A 17,814-nucleotide genomic window follows, 5' to 3' on the forward strand; every position below is an offset into this window, starting at 1 on the left:
ATCCCAATGTCATTTTCAATATAAAATCAACAATCAGACAATATAAATGTTACATACATACTGGGCTCAACCCAGGTGTCTGGTGGAGAAGTGCTCTAGAAATCCAGTACAAAAACGTTTTGCTCTCCCTCTATAATGAAGTTTAAGGCAAAAGACTTTGGTTTGTTGAATGGCGTTCAGAGTTTCCTGCCTCCACACGTCTAAATCTTTTCCCATCTACAAGATGGCAGGGAGCAAAAGGAGAGAAAACTGCAAAAAACAAGCAGAGTCTGAACCAGCAGATACAGTACAGTTTGGTGGTTTGAATGAAGGTCTGGAACCCCTCAACCCCTAAGTAAGCAAATGCATGAACTTTTAGCATTAAAAATATTTAAGCCAAGCTCACCTCATATGTAGAAGACAAGTCTTTAACACAATCTTTGCACAAAAAAAAAAAAAAGTAATCCTAGTAATCCTTAAGCAGTCATAGTGTAATTAATCTATGAGGGATTTACTGGAAACAATAAAATGCCACAAAAAGGTCAAAAAACATGACACATAAAGATATTTATTCCAAATATTATTTATTTAAAAAGGAATGTGTTCTCAAATGTGGCTACAATAACAGTGACAATAAATTATTAAGATACAGTACACACAGTACGTAACAATAAAGTTTCTACAAAGCAATAAAATACATATAAATATTAACTTAGCACAAAACATCTAAAACCCAGTTTCTCTGGATAATCTATCACAGAACAAAGGGAGTTTGTTAAGCTTTGCAGTCATTAAGGAATTTAAAGTAGGACAGAAAAACCATCCCAATGTCATTTTCAATATAAAATCAACAATCAGACAATATAAATGTTACATACATACTGGGCTCAACCCAGGTGTCTGGTGGAGAAGTGCTCTAGAAATCCAGTACAAAAACGTTTTGCTCTCCCTCTATAATGAAGTTTAAGGCAAAAGACTTTGGTTTGTTGAATGGCGTTCAGAGTTTCCTGCCTCCACACGTCTAAATCTTTTCCCATCTACAAGATGGCAGGGAGCAAAAGGAGAGAAAACTGCAAAAAACAAGCAGAGTCTGAACCAGCAGATACAGTACAGTTTGGTGGTTTGAATGAAGGTCTGGAACCCCTCAACCCCTAAGTAAGCAAATGCATGAACTTTTAGCATTAAAAATATTTAAGCCAAGCTCACCTCATATGTAGAAGACAAGTCTTTAACACAATCTTTGCACAAAAAAAAAAAATTCCCTTCGGAGTAGCAGAAACACTCCTATGTGACTTACTTTACTGTGCAAAGTAAATGCCTGTGTTGACTGAGTATTCTTCTGAATGAGAAGTGCTACTGAGCTGAAGTCTACCACTGTGACTTCTTTGTATAAACCAGCATAAAGCCAGCCAGAGAGCGCAGAGGAACATGCTGATATTTCCCATATATCCTGTTAGGTTCACTGAGGACACTTCAGTTTGGTGGAGGCAATATTGAGAAAATACATGGAAACTTTTTATGCATAAAAAGATTTTAAAAATTATTATTTCGACCGAGATGACCCAGACAGAGGAGAAAGAGTTTGTTCTGTGTTTCTGTCCATGTATACTGCCACATTTGACACAGTAAAGAACAGAAAACTTGAGAACATGGAGCTACATTGTGCATGAAAACTCATGACTGAGGTTCATCTTGTGCATCTCTGTAGGATTGTCCTGCTGGTTTAAAACCTCCATCAGTTTGGATTTCGATCAACAGATAAACAAGAGCCCTGAGTGTCCTGTGGACCTCTCTGTCTATCTCCCCAATGCTAAACATGTCTGCTTTTGCTCTTTTACCCATTGTCTTTATGGGTATGGTTATCCAACAACATCTTCTTTGCAGTCTCTCTTACTTTAGACCAGGTTTGCCTTCATTTTCCTGTTGATCCAGTCGATGTAATTGGTGACACGGGTGTAGACCCCAGGCTTATCCTTCTGCCCGCATCCGTCGCCCCAGCTGATCACACCCATCAGAGTCATCCTGTCCTTGTTTCGACAGACGAGCGGGCCACCAGAGTCGCCCTGCGGGTGAGGTTCAAGAAGAAAAATGGAGAGAGAAAGAAAAAATTAGATTGAGTAATGATATCAGCACTGATTCAACAAGGAGGTTAAGTGTACAAATCAGGCGTTCTCACCTTGCAGGCGTCATCGAGGCCTCGGGTATCACCCGCACACAGCATGTTGGCGGTAACTGGGCGTCCAGACAGCACATCCGGGATGCAGCGCTCGTTGGGCCACAGCCGTACATAACCTCTCTTCACACGCTCTGAGTACTCTGCAGAAACTGTGGAGAGTGTTTAAATTAATACTTCAGCGTCTCCTCTCCAAAAATAAACCAATAAATGGTTTGTGATAAAGGTTGCTTACACTGCCCTCTGCTGGTCAGTCAGCTAAGTGTCACCAACTCGCTTGTGAGATACATTTGCCACAGCAGTAGCCGCGCAACATTAGAGAATGCCATGAATTATGTTGGGATGTTTGCTTACATTCTTTGTCTCTTCCATAGCCTGAGATCTCGCACTCAGTCCAGCTGGGCAGCACCAGCCCAGGATCAGGCAGACACGCAGGAAGAACCTCTGGAGAGTTTACAGCACAGATGCCAATGTCCGTCTTCAGCTTCAGGAGAGCTGCAAGTGGAAAGTGACCACAGGAAAGTCAGGGTAATGCACTGGGAAGATGTGGGATGATGACCGAGGGATGATTTGACAAGCTTTTGCTGCCCCATAAGGTTCCATATCATCACTGCTGGAGGAGAACATGACAACTACAATGCCTCATTCAATTTCCATCACTCACTTTATAGCATGCATAAACTCTGTTTCAAAGTGCAGTTTCTCTTAGTTTATAAAAATCTGACATTTCGTGGATACACGGTTTTCAGTAAAAAAAAATGAAAGAGTGTATGATTATTGTCTCTTGAAATGCTCACTCACCGATGTCATTGTCAAATTTTTCAAGGTCAAATTTCTCATGGATCCAGTATTTCTCAACCTTGAAAATCTGCTCGCTGCTGGAACTCTGTTTCCGAAACGTTCTTCCCAAAATCACTTCCAATTTTTCTGCTTTATCACTGAAAAAGATAGGGAATATGTTTGTATGTTGCATGGCGAACATTTTAAATGATGAATTTTGTGTGTGTAGATGAGTGAGGATGTGAATCTTTCCTACCTTTCCTCGAAGCAGTGTGCAGCAGACAGGACCCAACAGGAGTCAATGAGGACTCCTCCACATCTGTGAAAGTGTTGTCTACGACGGGCCTGGTAAACATTAATGGCCGCCTGCCACGGCTGCTCCGAGATGTCGCTCTTGCTGCCCCCAAATATGCGGTACGCCGGGCGATTCAGGGAGTTATCCAAACGCTGGCCGCATGTTGCTACAGACGGGATGGGTTGGAGGATGATAGTTTAAAAAGAAAATTACTACAAGCAAAACACATCAGAGGAAATTTACTCTGGGTGACTGAGGATGTCCTACCTCTGTTACTGTTGTTGGTGGAGGGGGCACGTGGTCCGAGAGTGGTGATGATAGATGGACGTTTCGCTAAAAAATAGGCAACAAGTATGGGCAGTCTGTTAGCACACTGCTGCACGGACAATTTTAGTTCCTACACTTCTGACGAGTAGCTGTCTTCTTGCATCAGTCTTAATAATATTACTTCTATGCTTCAACATTGCTGCAAAATCAAACCAATGAAATAAGGGATCTTACAGCATTTAGGTATGTCGCACAGCTCCCAGGTCAGCCGCATGTCTTTGTAGGTGTGACACCATGGACCTGTTTCATCATCTGGATTCCTGTTGGATAAAGGAAGAAGAAATGCGATGAAAACCTTAGAGTTATTCTGATCTTCCTGCATGCGAGGGGAACCTCCCATGTGTGTTAGTTTTATCATACTGTGCGCTGGCGACTCTACCTGCAGAAGTTGTGGCTGCCCAGGCCCAGCTCCAATGCATCAGATATCCAAGCATTGTTGAGCTTGTGCCTGATAGCAGGAGAGTCCCACGGAAGACAGTGAGAGCCACTCTTAGTGACAGATGTTGTGCCTCTGTATGACTGACCAGAGTCTACGACACAGTCTCTGTACTTATCTGCTCCAAAACACACAGAAAAAACAGTCGGTTAAGTGTTTAATTGTTAGTCTTTCAGCTTACGTTCAATATTTGCTTCTTGTAAAGCTGTACCTTCTGGACATTTGGGCAAAGAACAGAAGTCCCAGGCGATCTGAGTGCCTTTATAGACGTAACACCAAGGATTGCTGTCATTGTCAGGGTTCCTAAAGGGTGAAAAAGAAAGGCAAGGTCAATGAGTAAATATGTATGTTCATGGCTAATTTAAAAAACAGTTTTAAAATGATGATTAAAATTAAAATACATCACCCCAACAAGGTTTCGCAAAATTCACAGATTGTCACACCATCAAGTTCTTAATTTTTGAATCTTTTTTCCGCCTGTTTTCCTACCAAGTCACCAATTCACCTGAAATTTGAGGTCCTATAACCATTTTGTCTCCTTATATAAATATATATATCGACTGTATATACATATAAGCATTTCCACCTACTCTTTGCCAGATTGTCTGCTTGTTTATACCCATTGGACTTGTATATAAGTTTTTGCCTTTCAAAAAACCAGTATGACCAGTTGACCAGTATGTTTTGGATTCTCAGAACCCCCCCTTGATTTAATCACATGGACACAGTGAATGTTTGCGGTTTATGCCTACAGATGCTCCGGCACTAAAAAGACTGCAGTGGTCACATACCTGCAGAAGTTGTGATTGCCCAGTCCAAGCCTGCTGGCGTCCACTTTCCTGGCTGTGAACCTCCTTCCTCTCAGAGATGTCGAGTTCCAGTTGATGCACTCTGCCCCTGTATAGCTGTGACTCCATGTCCCACGATACCCTTGACCCTGACCCACAACACACTTCTCATTGGTGTCTGTTGGAGACGGAGACACAGGTAAACTGAATGTAGTGTCACTTATTAATATATGAGACAGATATCACATTATTAACTGACATAGTTCCTTAATACTGACACAATAAAGCACATTTATTGGATCTGGAAAAACTTAAACCATTCAAAATGTTTGGACAAATTATGAAAACAATTTTTATTTCTAATAAACACTAAAACACTTTTCTAACACTATATTTCTAAACACTGTTTCTAACACTAAACTCACAAGTTTTGTCTTATTGGTTTTTATTTCGTGGTTCGTGGTTTAAAACAATGACCAATCATAAACTATGATTATTGCGTATTCACTGAGTCTGGCCATCGTAACTCATTACTCTTTGGCTGAAATCACTTGGCTGTGACCACTGTGGTTTGCGAAATTATCCCCTCCGAAAGGGTGGGGTGTACCTAAAGCCTCCAAAAGTCGGCCGCAGAAACACAAACATCCATATCCCAGAATGTCTTTCCATTGTTTATGATCCTCTCTTCTTCTCTCCAATCCACAGACACATGAAACCCCTGTATGAGTCACCCAGTCAGACTGTGACCTTATCAAGAGTCACTAACTAGTTCGTAGAACATTTTAATCAGTGTTGGACACCCTGCTATGGACACGGCTGGGTTTATTGTTGCTCTAAAGTAAAACATATGCGAATACTAGACATAGAGGAATAACCAGGGTCTACCTGTTGCAGCACAGGAAGTGTAAATAAGAGTTTAAAGTAGAGCTGAAGTTATAGGTCAATTAACTAAATTAGTCAATTAACTGAAAACGAATCTGCGACTATTCTCTGGTTCTGGTTTCTCTGTTGTGAGGATTTGCAGCTTTTTTCTTTTTCCCATAATTGTAAACTGAATATTTGGGTTTTGGGCTGTTGGTCGGACAAAGTACGGTCTCACGTTGCACACTGGAAAATTAATTTTTTTTTTTTCCCCATAATTTTTCAAAATGTTCTCACATTTCATTGAGAAAAAAATTGGCCAGTAATTCAATAAAGAAAATAATAAAATAAAATCGTGGCCTAAATTGATGAGTTTGTTGAGTACTTACTGATCTCACAATGAGTCCCACTGAAGCCTGCGGGACACTGGCAAATGTAGTCCGAAGTGTACACGGCCTCCTTACAGACTCCACCGTTATAACACTGAGACACATAGCAATCTGGAAAGGGCAGACAGAGACCCAGTTAGTCATTTGTCATCCAGTTCTTCAGCCCAAAAACAATCTGAATAATCAGAATATGATTGATTGGCCATGACCACTTGTGTAGACAGAGAATTAATTTCGTGGGTTTGGCCTTGTGTATCACATTTGACATAGAAACACTAACTAGTGTGTATTAGTAAGGTCTGTGAGCATGGTTCATCCTGACCTCTCTTCTTAACGAGGAACGTCTTCAAAGCCTCACTTTAAAAATATCATGTCATGGCAAGGGTTTCGTTCGAGAGCAAAACTGTCTTTCTGCCATCACCAGTCCGGTTTTGTCATTTATTATTTCAACATTTCCTAAAGGCCAGCGTTCAGAAAAACAGCACCCCTCTCGCTCCCAGTGGTATGAGCTCACAGACGGTGCAGATTGAAAATGTGGTTGTAATTTGTCTGAGGGAGGGGCAATTATGCTTCACAGAATTCGTCAGTGGGGGTGAAAGTGGTCTGGCAAAAGTACATCAGACTAAACTACACCCACTCAAAAACACAGAAACCCAACAGCTCTTCATTTGGATGCAATGAAATCACAGAGATTTGGACACATGAGCGAGGAAAGCCAATAAAAAATAATCATCTGAGGTTGCCATAGCAGGTTAGAGGTAAAATGGATTTATAATGAAAGACAGAGAGGTTAGTAAGGACGAGAAAGCTGATTGACACACAAATTAACAAACAGAAAATCATATTCTGCTCATTGCAAACAAAAAAGTCTGACAATAAAGTAAAGTGAGTAGGCCAGCCAGTCCACGTGTGTTTGTGTTTCTGTGGATTCATATCACACTCACTGATGACAGGCACAATATGACAACGCTCTCGTCCTCCTAATGCACAACGGCAAAACTCCACACGCTTCCCCCTCCATCGCAGCCAAGTTTCCCGAACACTACGCACTGCTGATGTCTCGCTATCCACACAAAGTACTGAGAGAACACACACACACACCCACACACAAACAATAAGTATACAGCCGATCAAACAGGAAGAAGAAAACTGAATCATTGTCACATAGAAAAGGAGTTACAAACATAAAGGTACAAAAAGTGAGAGGAACACAAACAAATGAATGACTACCGAAAATCAATAGAAAGTGAGGATGGTGATGGTGCTATTAGGGAAGGAAAAGAGTGATGGAGCTCACAGGACGTGTCAAAGGAAGGTGAAGACTTCTGGACATGAATAATAAGCGTCCGTCTAGCTGGCTGCCTGTCAGGCTCACCTCTGTAAAAACGAGTCCCTCTCTTAGTGCGGAGCAGCTCCACCTGCAAAAGAAAAGACGAGTTAAACACAGGGCAGCAGCGGATGGGAACTGGTTGCACGGTATTGGTTTCCAACCGAGGCAGCAAGCGCTTTTATTTAATTTCTTCAAGATACTGTGAAAATAAACTTGCGGAGGCGTGAAACTTTCTTCACATGCGGTGGGCAATCCATCCCGATCAAGTTTTAACTGCATTTAAGTTTTAATCAAACATCACTTGTTGATACACACATTACAGCAGGGCTCCAAAATCCAAGATTTGAAAGTTGTCTGCAGGACGGCAGTTAGTTTTGAGCTATATTGTTTCAAAATCAAAATGAAAAATGAATGATTACTCATTCTGTTAAAAGATTAAAGAAGTAGGTTTTGTATGTATGTTTTGTATGTTTTGAATGTCATCATGTATTAAGATGAGCCCTTCCTAAGTATGCAGGATTTGCAGTTAATGGGCTGAAGCATGCAGAACCACTCATGTGCACCACTCATGGCAACGGGTGTAGTACTTACATTGTCCGCTAGGCAGCAGCAGAGCGCGGAAAGGAGAATTAATAGCCCGAGTGATCTGGTCATAACTACTCAAGTGGCCTTTGACTCAAGTGATCTTCGGTTTTCTGGAAGTAGAATATAAATAAACATTAAGCACCAACTGCTCTTGAATAAATGCCATTGGATTTGCACGGATCAGTTACTATATTCCTTCACTAAGCATTGTTACGCAATTTTTTACAATGTTTTAGACAAACAAACAAAAAATTCTGAGTCAACAATTGTATGAAATTAGATTCTGGCCATGCAATGTATAATATATTATAAAAGTTATAAATGGTCACGTTGTGAATAAGGAGAAAACTGATCATTTATTTCCTAAAAAAGAGATTGCAAGAGATTGCAAAGCGTTCTTTGCATGTCACTACTGACACAACACGAACACACACATTCTGAAAACACTGGCAACCGTATACATAGAGGTGACTGATTTACTGGTAAAAATCCAAGCAGGGTTTTCATTGTTGTGTGTTTTCTTTATAAATCTTTTGTCATAAATTTGTCATCAATACTGTGCTAACAATTGCAGGAAAATGAACGACACCGGTCACCTTCTGTCAGCTGCACTGTTTCTCTGTTCAGCTTCCTTCCTCCATCCCTATATATGCCTCTGTAAAGCTCCCTTTGGGGTTCAGGACACCATTAGGGAGGAAAGGGTGGGCAAGGTGGGGCGCTTGTGGGAAACTGGAGGTTTTTCCTAGTTTACTGAAGATGTGTTGACAGGAAGTTTTAACAGCCCTTGCAGGACAGTCTGATGGGAGAGTGAATGAGTTCAAAAATTTTTTTTTTGACGTCGTCATTAAATAAATTTCTCTGATTTCCCTTGTTTTCTTGTCACATTCCTCTTACAGGCCCACTCCTTCAACGTATGTACATTCACATACCGTAAAACCAATCCAGTTATCATAATTCATCTGTTCCTTCCCCACTGGGAATAAACAGGAAGCTGATTATCATTATGCTAAAAATGAGACACTGACCACCACATCCAACAAAACAATCTGGACAACCCCGGAGAAATGAAAGGCAGCATGTGCAGCAGAAAGTTTCTGCACCACACTGGCAGTATTCCTTCTCTAACAGAGCAAAGCAGAAGCTGTAGGACGATAAAGTGACTCAGGATTGTAAAGGGAAGGATGAGGAAACAGAAGGGAAAGTGTGGAGCTAGAAAAAGTAACTAAACTCACATTTCTATTTCCCTTTTATACTTGTAGAAGAAGTTGTGGGTATCAGACTTGTCCCTCTTTTCTGTTTTAAAGGAATCATATTTTGAGTGCCTGTTGCTCCTTAGGCGAGTGTAATTAAATATGAGTCACAAAAGAAGGAGGGGGAGAGAAGAAGAATGAGTAGAGAGGGAAATGGGAAAGAAAAGAAAAAGACAGCTGCACACAATCAGGGCTGAAATGTAAAAATTACCTCAGTATAAAGAACTTCCGAGCTACTTTAAAAATAACTGTAACAACCGTAATAACCCACAACAAAACGTCTGCAAACATGCCTGGAACGGACACTTCTATTCTTGGACACATTTTTACACTCTGCTCTCCTCTGACTCACCTTCTGTGGTTTACTGAGCTAATAGAGAACAGCACTGTGTTTTGATGTATCAGCAAGGTAAGACAGCAATGCCGGCAACCCCCCACACACACACACACACAGACACACACACACACACACACACACACACACACACACACACACACACACACACACACACACACACACACACACACATACATACTCTCTCACACACATGCACAAAGGGCTCAGGAACGTGGAGCTAATCAACAACTGTACACAAAGATTTAATGTTCATTCTGCTCATTGTTCATTGGAACAAAGACCCTTTCTAAGGGCTTCACTTTTAAAACACGAGCACGCACGTGCATTCACATACTCACTCACAGGTCCCTTGAAAGCAATCCTTGCCTCAAACAAATAGAAACCCTGTTGTCCTGCGCTTTTACCCCCCAACTGAGCCTCACTGGCAGGGTGACAACAGCACACTACTTTCCTTTTTGTTTCCTTTATGCAGCTGTTCAGTTCAGTCGCCCCTCTCTCGGGCCATGTCAGCCAAAAACACGTGTTTCCTGCTAAAGTGCTGCCAGTGCGGGCCCCATGCATCTCGGAAATGTGCGCAAATATCAACACAAGCGCACACAGACACACAGGCCAACATGCGCACATCAGACATGAACACATGTATATCCCACTCTTTTTAAAGTCTGTGGTATCCGACATGCAGAGGCCCTGTTTGGGGGTCATCACCGTTGCTCCTTTAACAATCCCACAAAGCAATTGGCAGGATTTTCAGCTGTTTTTGTGGCCCGTGTTATAACATTTAATACAAATGAACAGACACAAACACACAAAATAAACGTGTATATGACAAAATCTCATTTACAGGATACAGTGTAAAACTGTGGCTACCCTTTTAGTTTTATATACAGTGAAACTAACTTCTTAAAGATGATCAACTCAGAACCTCTGTCCAGAAACTGTTTATGTGTTTCTTGCATTTATCTTACTCTGAGAATCTTTCATTAGCTTTGAATATAGATCTTTTTCTTTTTCTTTTTTCATGATAACTAAGACTATTTCAAAATGAAGAAATATTTGATGTGAATTTAGGTTCGCCCGGAGAATTTCTGTTACAAAATGCATTTTATGAGAATTCTGAATGTTTCAAATATGATAGTTCATTACAGAACAGTAATCCAAATAATCAGGGATGTCCGTGAGGTTTTTCATGTAACTGGCAACAACTATGGGTTTACAGCAAACTTATAACCAGTAAATAAAAGATGTAAAAACTGATCAAGTGCAACAACAAAAAAAACCTTTAATTCAGGTCTGTACCCTAGTCATACTATGTCAGTAATCCTTCTTACTGCATAGGGGTCAGGGGTCAAAAGCTAGAATTTTTAATAGAGCATTATTACCAATGAGATACATAAGCAAAGCACAAGTTAACTCTTAACATCTTCTTCCCGCCTTGAGGAGAATGAGATACAACCAAACTCTGATGTACACGCATTGCTTGGATCACTATATATGCCATAGCTACACCAGCTATACCAGAGCTATCGATATGTCGAGCAAGCCTCTCTAAAAAAGTGAGCCGGACACCGTCGTCCCACAGGCACTGAAGCATTTTAAAGCCCAGTTACACCCAATCTGTTGTTAGCTGCAACGTGTATAACCAAGTATGCAGCCTGCAGAGAGTGTGGTTTTATCCCAGTTAGTAGGTCAAATATGAGTGGAAGAAATGAAAACATCTTTGAAGCAGCAGCAGCCAGACTATGAGTCAAGAGCAGCCTCTTAACAACAGTTCTGAGATACGCCAATTTAGTGCATCCACACACACAAACACACTCCCACGCACACACATTTACGTCCAGAGCTGAAGTTAAATGGTTTGCCGCCAAGGTTATTCATTTCCTATCAGTGTGCAGTTTCATCTTAGCGGTTTGTTAACCGGGCCATTAGCGAGACATGTGTAATGATGATGGCGCACTGAGGTTGTAAGGGTTGGAGGTGAGATATTACTAAACAAGTGAGAATGGTTAGACTGTGTGCAGGGAGCACAGCTGCATCTGCCTGTGAAGTTAAAATCATGGTTCACTCCGCACATCTCTGAGTTTACTCATACTGTCCCCCCGATGCAAACGCCAGAACTCATAAAGTACTCGGAGTGGGAGGACTACCCCCACCGGGACCCAGGGGAGGATAGTGCAGAGTTAACATCTTTACAGTGAGCAATGTGGCACTTTTAGGGTCTAATTTACATTGGCACCGAAGTTCTCAACATTTGTGGGACTGGATCGTAAACAGTATTCCCATTCTCTTGTCACAGCACGCTGGCAGTGTCAGTTTCTGGGAGCAAATCTGAGCATCATAACATGTATTCAACCTTTTACAATAGCTTCAGTTTAGGTGTTGTTCCTTCATGTAAGAGGTTTGCATTTGTGTAGCATGTCTGCTGAGGATGTCTTATGACATGTGCTGTCATGTTGGTAAGTAAACCACTTAGAGGGTATTATGCATTCTTTACTAGGGGATTTTCAGTCAAGCTTCAATAAACCAGCCATGAGCTGGCTCCGTAAAGTCCCGCAGAACAGAGAGCTGCATTGTTACCTTCCAGCTTCCCTCTGTGCACAATATGAAGCCTTGAACTCCTTATCAGAAAGAAACACCTCATAAATCAAAAGAAGCGGGCGCTGAAATTAGAAATGAATATACTGTAAACTGAGGAGATAATGGAGCTGAGACAACTATGTGGAAGGAGATGAAAAGATGGGGAGAGTAGACGTAAGAGGGAGAAGGTCGAGAGGGCCAAAAAGACGGAGATGAGGGAGATGAAATCAAATCCCAGAGGTCAGCAGAAAAGAGGGTGAGCAGTCCTGAGTCATCCTAGCTTCCACGGCTGAATAGACACAGATGGAGGCATTGATGGGATTTATATCTAGAACTGAGACAATTAGATGAACATACAACCCCCATATTACGTAGGAAGAGTAGAGATCTGAAAGAGGGTTTTTGTCCTGATTCAAGCTTAGCTGCAGCCTAGTGCTGAATCATACAATCTCTAGGGGTTCAGTTTCATCTTCTGGCCCAACTCTGTTCCAGCGCTTTGCTTTGTCTGACCTACTCTTAACTTATAGCTTTAAGACACAAACCACTGATCCCGTGAGTCACAAACATCAGTGTGACACACCCATCTGACCACACTGCAGGGAATGCTGATAATGGACACAAACTGTACTCTGTCTCAACATACAACAGTACAGAGTATCACTGTGATGGAGAATCTCGGTGCTGACGCCGACTGATGCTTGGGAGGAGAATTGCCACAATGCAAGCGAAGACACAAATCCAACTAATTAACTTGATAAGAGCCAGCATTTCAGTGATCCTGTGCAGATCCCTGGCTTGAGAGGTGCAAAGATACACACACACCACATGCGCACACACACACACACACACACACACACACACACACACACACACACACACACACACACACAGACACACTGAGAAACACACACACACACACACACACACACACACACACACACACACACACACACACACACACACACACACACACAGAAGCACTGAGAATCACAGTATCATAACAGGGATGTTTGTTGATAATGCACACACGCACTGTGTCCAGCGGCAGAGCACAATATCACCATGTTCTTGTAACATTTAAAGAAGCAACAACAGAAAGCTTTATGATCCTGGGTGGCAAAGAGATTTTAGTGTTTGAGGATTTAAACGGAATGTGGGAGGCACTGTGGGGGACTTTTTACAGTATTCCCACCAGATTAAACAGGTGGATGTGGATGGAGGGAAAGTTAATGAAGCGCTGCTGAAGTCAGAGCGAGCAAATGTTGGGATGCCAAATAAATCAGCAATCCAAAATCACACAGCTTCACCAACTTATGGGAAAATAGTATGGCTGTGCCATATGGGAAAATTAGTACTACTACTATAATCATACACTTTTGAATTTACTATCCACAATTCAATTGTGTCTGCTAAAATGTAATATCACATGTGTCATGTTGAATCAGCTGTTAATTACATAGACATGCAGGTTACTGAGTATGGTAGCATTAATGTCTATATGTGGATTCCTTTCTGATCTTATTTCCCATTCGCAAAGATGTTAATTAGATCTCGCTGATTAACATTAAATAAGACAAGAGAACTGTGTGTCAAGATAACTCCATATCATTATCCGGTTACATTTGATTATCGTATTTGCATTTGATAAAATTAATTAAAGATTTTTTTTTTTTTTTTTTACAGGTTCCCCTTAAGTTGATTAGACCATTACTACAATGGTTGGGCAATATTTCAATATAATGTAGTCTTACAGTAGAATCTTGCATAACAGTTTTCATCTATTTCTCCTTGATACATGAAATAACAACCATGCAAAATGTTTAAGACAGTTTCATTATCTACACCCCTCCATAACTCCATAACCACAGATAATAAAGGCCCTCTAATGGCACGATTCAAATCAAAACCGAAAATAAGTGCTGAAGCTGTCACAATAGGAGAAAACGCTACGGTGCATAGTCTGGATAGATCTGCAGGCCTAACGCGAACAAAGGAGAATGCTCTTACCAAATATGAGATCGTCCGAAACGGTTTTTCTTCTCAGTAGGTTTGCTGTGGTGCCGCCACTGTCCTCGGGAATAGTCGCTCGGACTGAGTTGGCGATCCCTCTGCTCCCAGCTTTTATCGCAGCGCCCCAGTCCTGCCGGCGTGTGGAGGGGGAGGGCTGCTGTGACCTCAGCGGGGAAGCGTGGCTGGCCGGGCCGGATGATGATGCAGCCTGCTGGGTGGTGCCGATACGCAGCGAGACAGTCCCAGGCGGGACTGAGAGGGCACCATCACACGTTTAGTTAGAAGCGGGTTATTTTCAAGTGTTTTCATCCGGGAAAACTTTTTCAGCCATCATTTTCCCCCAACTCCTTTCTCCGAGACACCAGTGTGCGCTCATCAAGGACAAATAAAACCGCCACAAAATATGGAATTCAAAGGATTTTAAAACTCAACAGCCGTTGTTTATGTAATGTTAGTTTGACCTTTTTTAACACCTGTGAGAAAATATAAATATACTATTATATTAAAATTATCTGACATTGTATACACTAAACAATCAATCAGTCATTAAATAAAATAACTGTCAGATGCATTGATAGTGAAAATAATTGTTGGTTTCTCCTGTGATGGAATAATATGATCTGAGTTTTTCTGTTTTTTAATTACTTGACACAGAAAAAAAAAAAAGTAATTTGATAATTACTAAAAACTTTAATAATTTACTAAAACTGTACAAGTGACCAAAATACAAAATATAAACTAAAACAGTAAAGGTCTTAAAACTAGAGTTTTAATTGCACTATGTAGAAGGTGTAAAACCGGGGAGTCCCTGGGAGTCTGGGCCCCCCGGGCAGTTGCCGGCTTTGCTCTGTTCGTAATCCAGCCTTTGAGAGAGCACACATTTGCGTGAGGCATGATGTTGACACATACATTAGGATATTATTATTATGTACAGAAATAAGAGAAGATAAACTTAGATCCGACACAGGTAAAAATGTTAGCGGCAAGCAGCGAAAGAAGTACTAAAATAGAAGCATATTATAGATAATAGAAGGGAAGTAACCTCATAAAACAAAAATGCTGCGTTTTTATCATCTTATCTATAACAACAGGAAGCACAAAAAATAAAAATAAAGGTACTATATACAGTATATTGTAGCCCACACCAGTACAGTGAATGGTATCTGCAAAAAGGTGTATTGCATTTTATCAGGTACTGTCATGTTTAAGTGTTCAGGGCTGGATTATTAGGAATTTGTAAGTGATTTACTGTAACTGTAGTTACTCAAGCTTTTAAATTGAGTAACACAAATACCAGCATAATATTGATTTTTCACACTGTCAATGCCCTCTGGCTGTTTTTGTTGGGCTGTGGGTGAAACTATATCTGAGTGGTTAACCATTTGGCACTCAACCCATCCCTACCCTAGAAAATCACTCATTTAGCCTCGGGTGTTCATTGTATTTTACTGTCTGTTAACTCCACATCAAGTAGCCGAGAACATAGCAATTTAGGATCTAATAGTTCGGTGTCTTTCCTCTTTGTTTCCATCCGTGTTAGCTTAGAGCACACTCCCACTGCTTGATGCGGAAAATCACACATAAAGAGATACACATATACACACACACACATATACATGCATATGGGGTTGTGAAGGTTACGTTAACGTTGTATCTGTTTTAGATGATTCAGGCAGAAAGTTATGCATTACATAAGGTTCCTCCAGCACAGCCAGGAATTATATCTCTTTGAGTGATTCTCTGTTTTCGTTTACTATCAAATTCATTAAACACAACTGACCATTGAGTGCACACCTCCTCCCTTGTGTTGAATGATTAAAAAAGTATTTGCCCATTATTTATATCATGGAAAGAAAAGGAAGTTAAAGGCATTTGTAAATTCTGTGGGGGAATTACAGAAACCAGACAATCCACTGATTTAAACATTTTTGTTTACTGTCTTAATGCGTGGGTGAATGCTTTCACAATTGCTTGGAGTCAGACCCTCAAAACTCACAAACAAAGCATCAAGTGCCATGTATAGTGACAATACAAGAATCTGTCTTGGTGAAGTTTGAGCAGGGACTTAAAAAAAAGGCTGTATAAATGAAATAGTGTATGTTTGTTTTTTTTGATCAAATCAATATAGCAGTAATATAGCTGCACACTGTGCATATCAGAGTACAGAAATTATTAAAAATGTGTTGAGGCGTTAAAAAATTAATCAAATATTACAAAGCAAATAATCAACTCACAGCTATGTAGAAACACAGTCAACTATAGGGATTACAAATCAGATGTCAAATTAGTTATAATATTTTAAGTATCATAGGTGATAGATCAGTGATTTGTAGAAAGGAAAACACATTAATCTAGTTAACATATATAGAATCCATATATAGAACATATATAGTAAAAGTAAAAGGATCAAATACATAACAGTCCAGTTTACAGAAATAGTTCAACATCTTGAAAAATATGCTAATTCGCTTTCTAATTGAGAATGAAATGAGAAGATTGATACCACTCTAATATCTGTCCAGTGGCCTAAACATAAAGCTACAGTCAGCAGCAGGTTAGCTTAGCTTTGCATAGCTTAACATAAAGGAAAAGACAGACGTGGGCACATTTTTATTTTGGACAGAACGCTACGCTAACCAGATGCTCGCTGTAGGCTTATGTCCAACGGACAGATATGATGTGGTATTGATCTTCTCCCCCACTCGTTAATGCAGGAAACAAATAGGCCTAAACATATCTGGCAAAATGGCACGTTCACATCAGATAGTTTAAACCGTAATTACAGTCGGCCGAGTGGGGAAAAACTGTGGATATCAGCTTCTGACTTGTAATTCAGAGTCGGAGACAGAGGGAATTTCTGACAGCGACGGTCTCCAACTTGGGGAAAAGACGCACAGAACTGTTGGCTTATCTATTCTGCTAGTTTCATAGTGGCTGTACACTGTTATTTTGCATCTGTGTTCACATGGTAACAAACTGCTACAAGTACATAACACAACAGAAGAAGCCAGTTTAGGCCATTTTATCTGGTGTGACTACAAGGTTAGCACTGGGGCTAGCTACCTTGGAATAATGCATGAATGCTGCCGAGTTGGAATAACTTTTCATTACGCTTACAATGTGTGAATGCGGCATCAGCAGTTACAGATTTTTTTTTTTTTTATTGGCAATGACACTTAATGAAAAGTCACAAATTCACAATTGCAAAAAAGTATCAACAGATAATGCTCCAACAACGGAACTTGGGGAGTATATAAAACATTTCTATCAGCATTTGCTACTGACAAAATGGTGGTTGTCTTAGCGTCAGTTAAACTGCTGTGCAGTTGTGCTAGTAACTTTTGCTAATAGCAACAGCATGTTCAGCTGAAACCAAAAGCTGGTGTCAGTCTAAAAAGCTGTTCTTGACTTCTATGAAACCTCATCCGTCGCACACTATCCTCACTGGGAATTATTAGTATAAACAGGAAAGGTTTTTTTCTCTTCCAAACATTTCTCATCTGATAAAGTGGGGTTTTTATACAGGACCAAACATCACGTCAGCAAACGTCAGATGTGCATAAGCACGTAGATAAAGATGGAGTTTGCTAATTGCAACAAACCTAAGTGAGCTGCTTTCACCCGTTTCAGGAAAAGCAGATGATGAACTGAAGAACGTCACTGCTATAGTGTGGAATTC

The 17,814-nt window shown here is 40.6% G+C and overlaps 1 protein-coding gene across 2 annotated transcripts; it reads right to left on the reverse strand.

Moving 5' to 3' along the window:
- Nucleotides 1–585: 585 nt before the first annotated feature.
- plat (plasminogen activator, tissue) lies at nucleotides 586–14,212 on the reverse strand. Of its 2 annotated transcripts, none has more exons than XM_040156064.1 (15): nucleotides 14,133–14,212; nucleotides 7,950–8,053; nucleotides 7,404–7,446; nucleotides 6,973–7,107; nucleotides 6,029–6,139; nucleotides 4,782–4,956; nucleotides 4,202–4,293; nucleotides 3,934–4,108; nucleotides 3,729–3,814; nucleotides 3,495–3,560; nucleotides 3,189–3,393; nucleotides 2,954–3,090; nucleotides 2,507–2,647; nucleotides 2,156–2,304; nucleotides 586–2,042 (listed from the first exon to the last, which is right to left on the reverse strand). In XM_040156064.1, exons 2-15 carry the CDS (start codon nucleotides 8,010–8,012, stop codon nucleotides 1,875–1,877), a joined length of 1,746 nt encoding a protein of 581 aa, XP_040011998.1. In that variant the 5' UTR covers nucleotides 8,013–8,053; nucleotides 14,133–14,212; the 3' UTR covers nucleotides 586–1,874. The 2 variants fall into 2 exon arrangements, with proteins under 2 accessions (XP_040011998.1, XP_040011997.1); XM_040156063.1 differs by having other exon boundaries at nucleotides 7,326–7,446.
- Nucleotides 14,213–17,814: the final 3,602 nt, after the last annotated feature.

This window comes from Xiphias gladius, chromosome 19, assembly GCF_016859285.1.
Source record: "Xiphias gladius isolate SHS-SW01 ecotype Sanya breed wild chromosome 19, ASM1685928v1, whole genome shotgun sequence".
Lineage (NCBI taxonomy): Eukaryota > Metazoa > Chordata > Actinopteri > Istiophoriformes > Xiphiidae > Xiphias > Xiphias gladius.

Bases quoted from the DNA above. Each gene is read 5' to 3' on its own strand.
- plat (XM_040156063.1), bottom strand. From the start codon at position 8,012: ATGACCAGATCACTCGGGCTATTAATTCTCCTTTCCGCGCTCTGCTGC. The intron at 7,447-7,949 runs GTAAGTACTACA...TTTCTTTTGCAG, and splicing joins GCTGCTGCCTAGCGGACAAT to GTGGAGCTGCTCCGCACTAA. The intron at 3,091-3,188 runs GTAGGAAAGATT...TATCTTTTTCAG, and splicing joins GCACACTGCTTCGAGGAAAG to TGATAAAGCAGAAAAATTGG.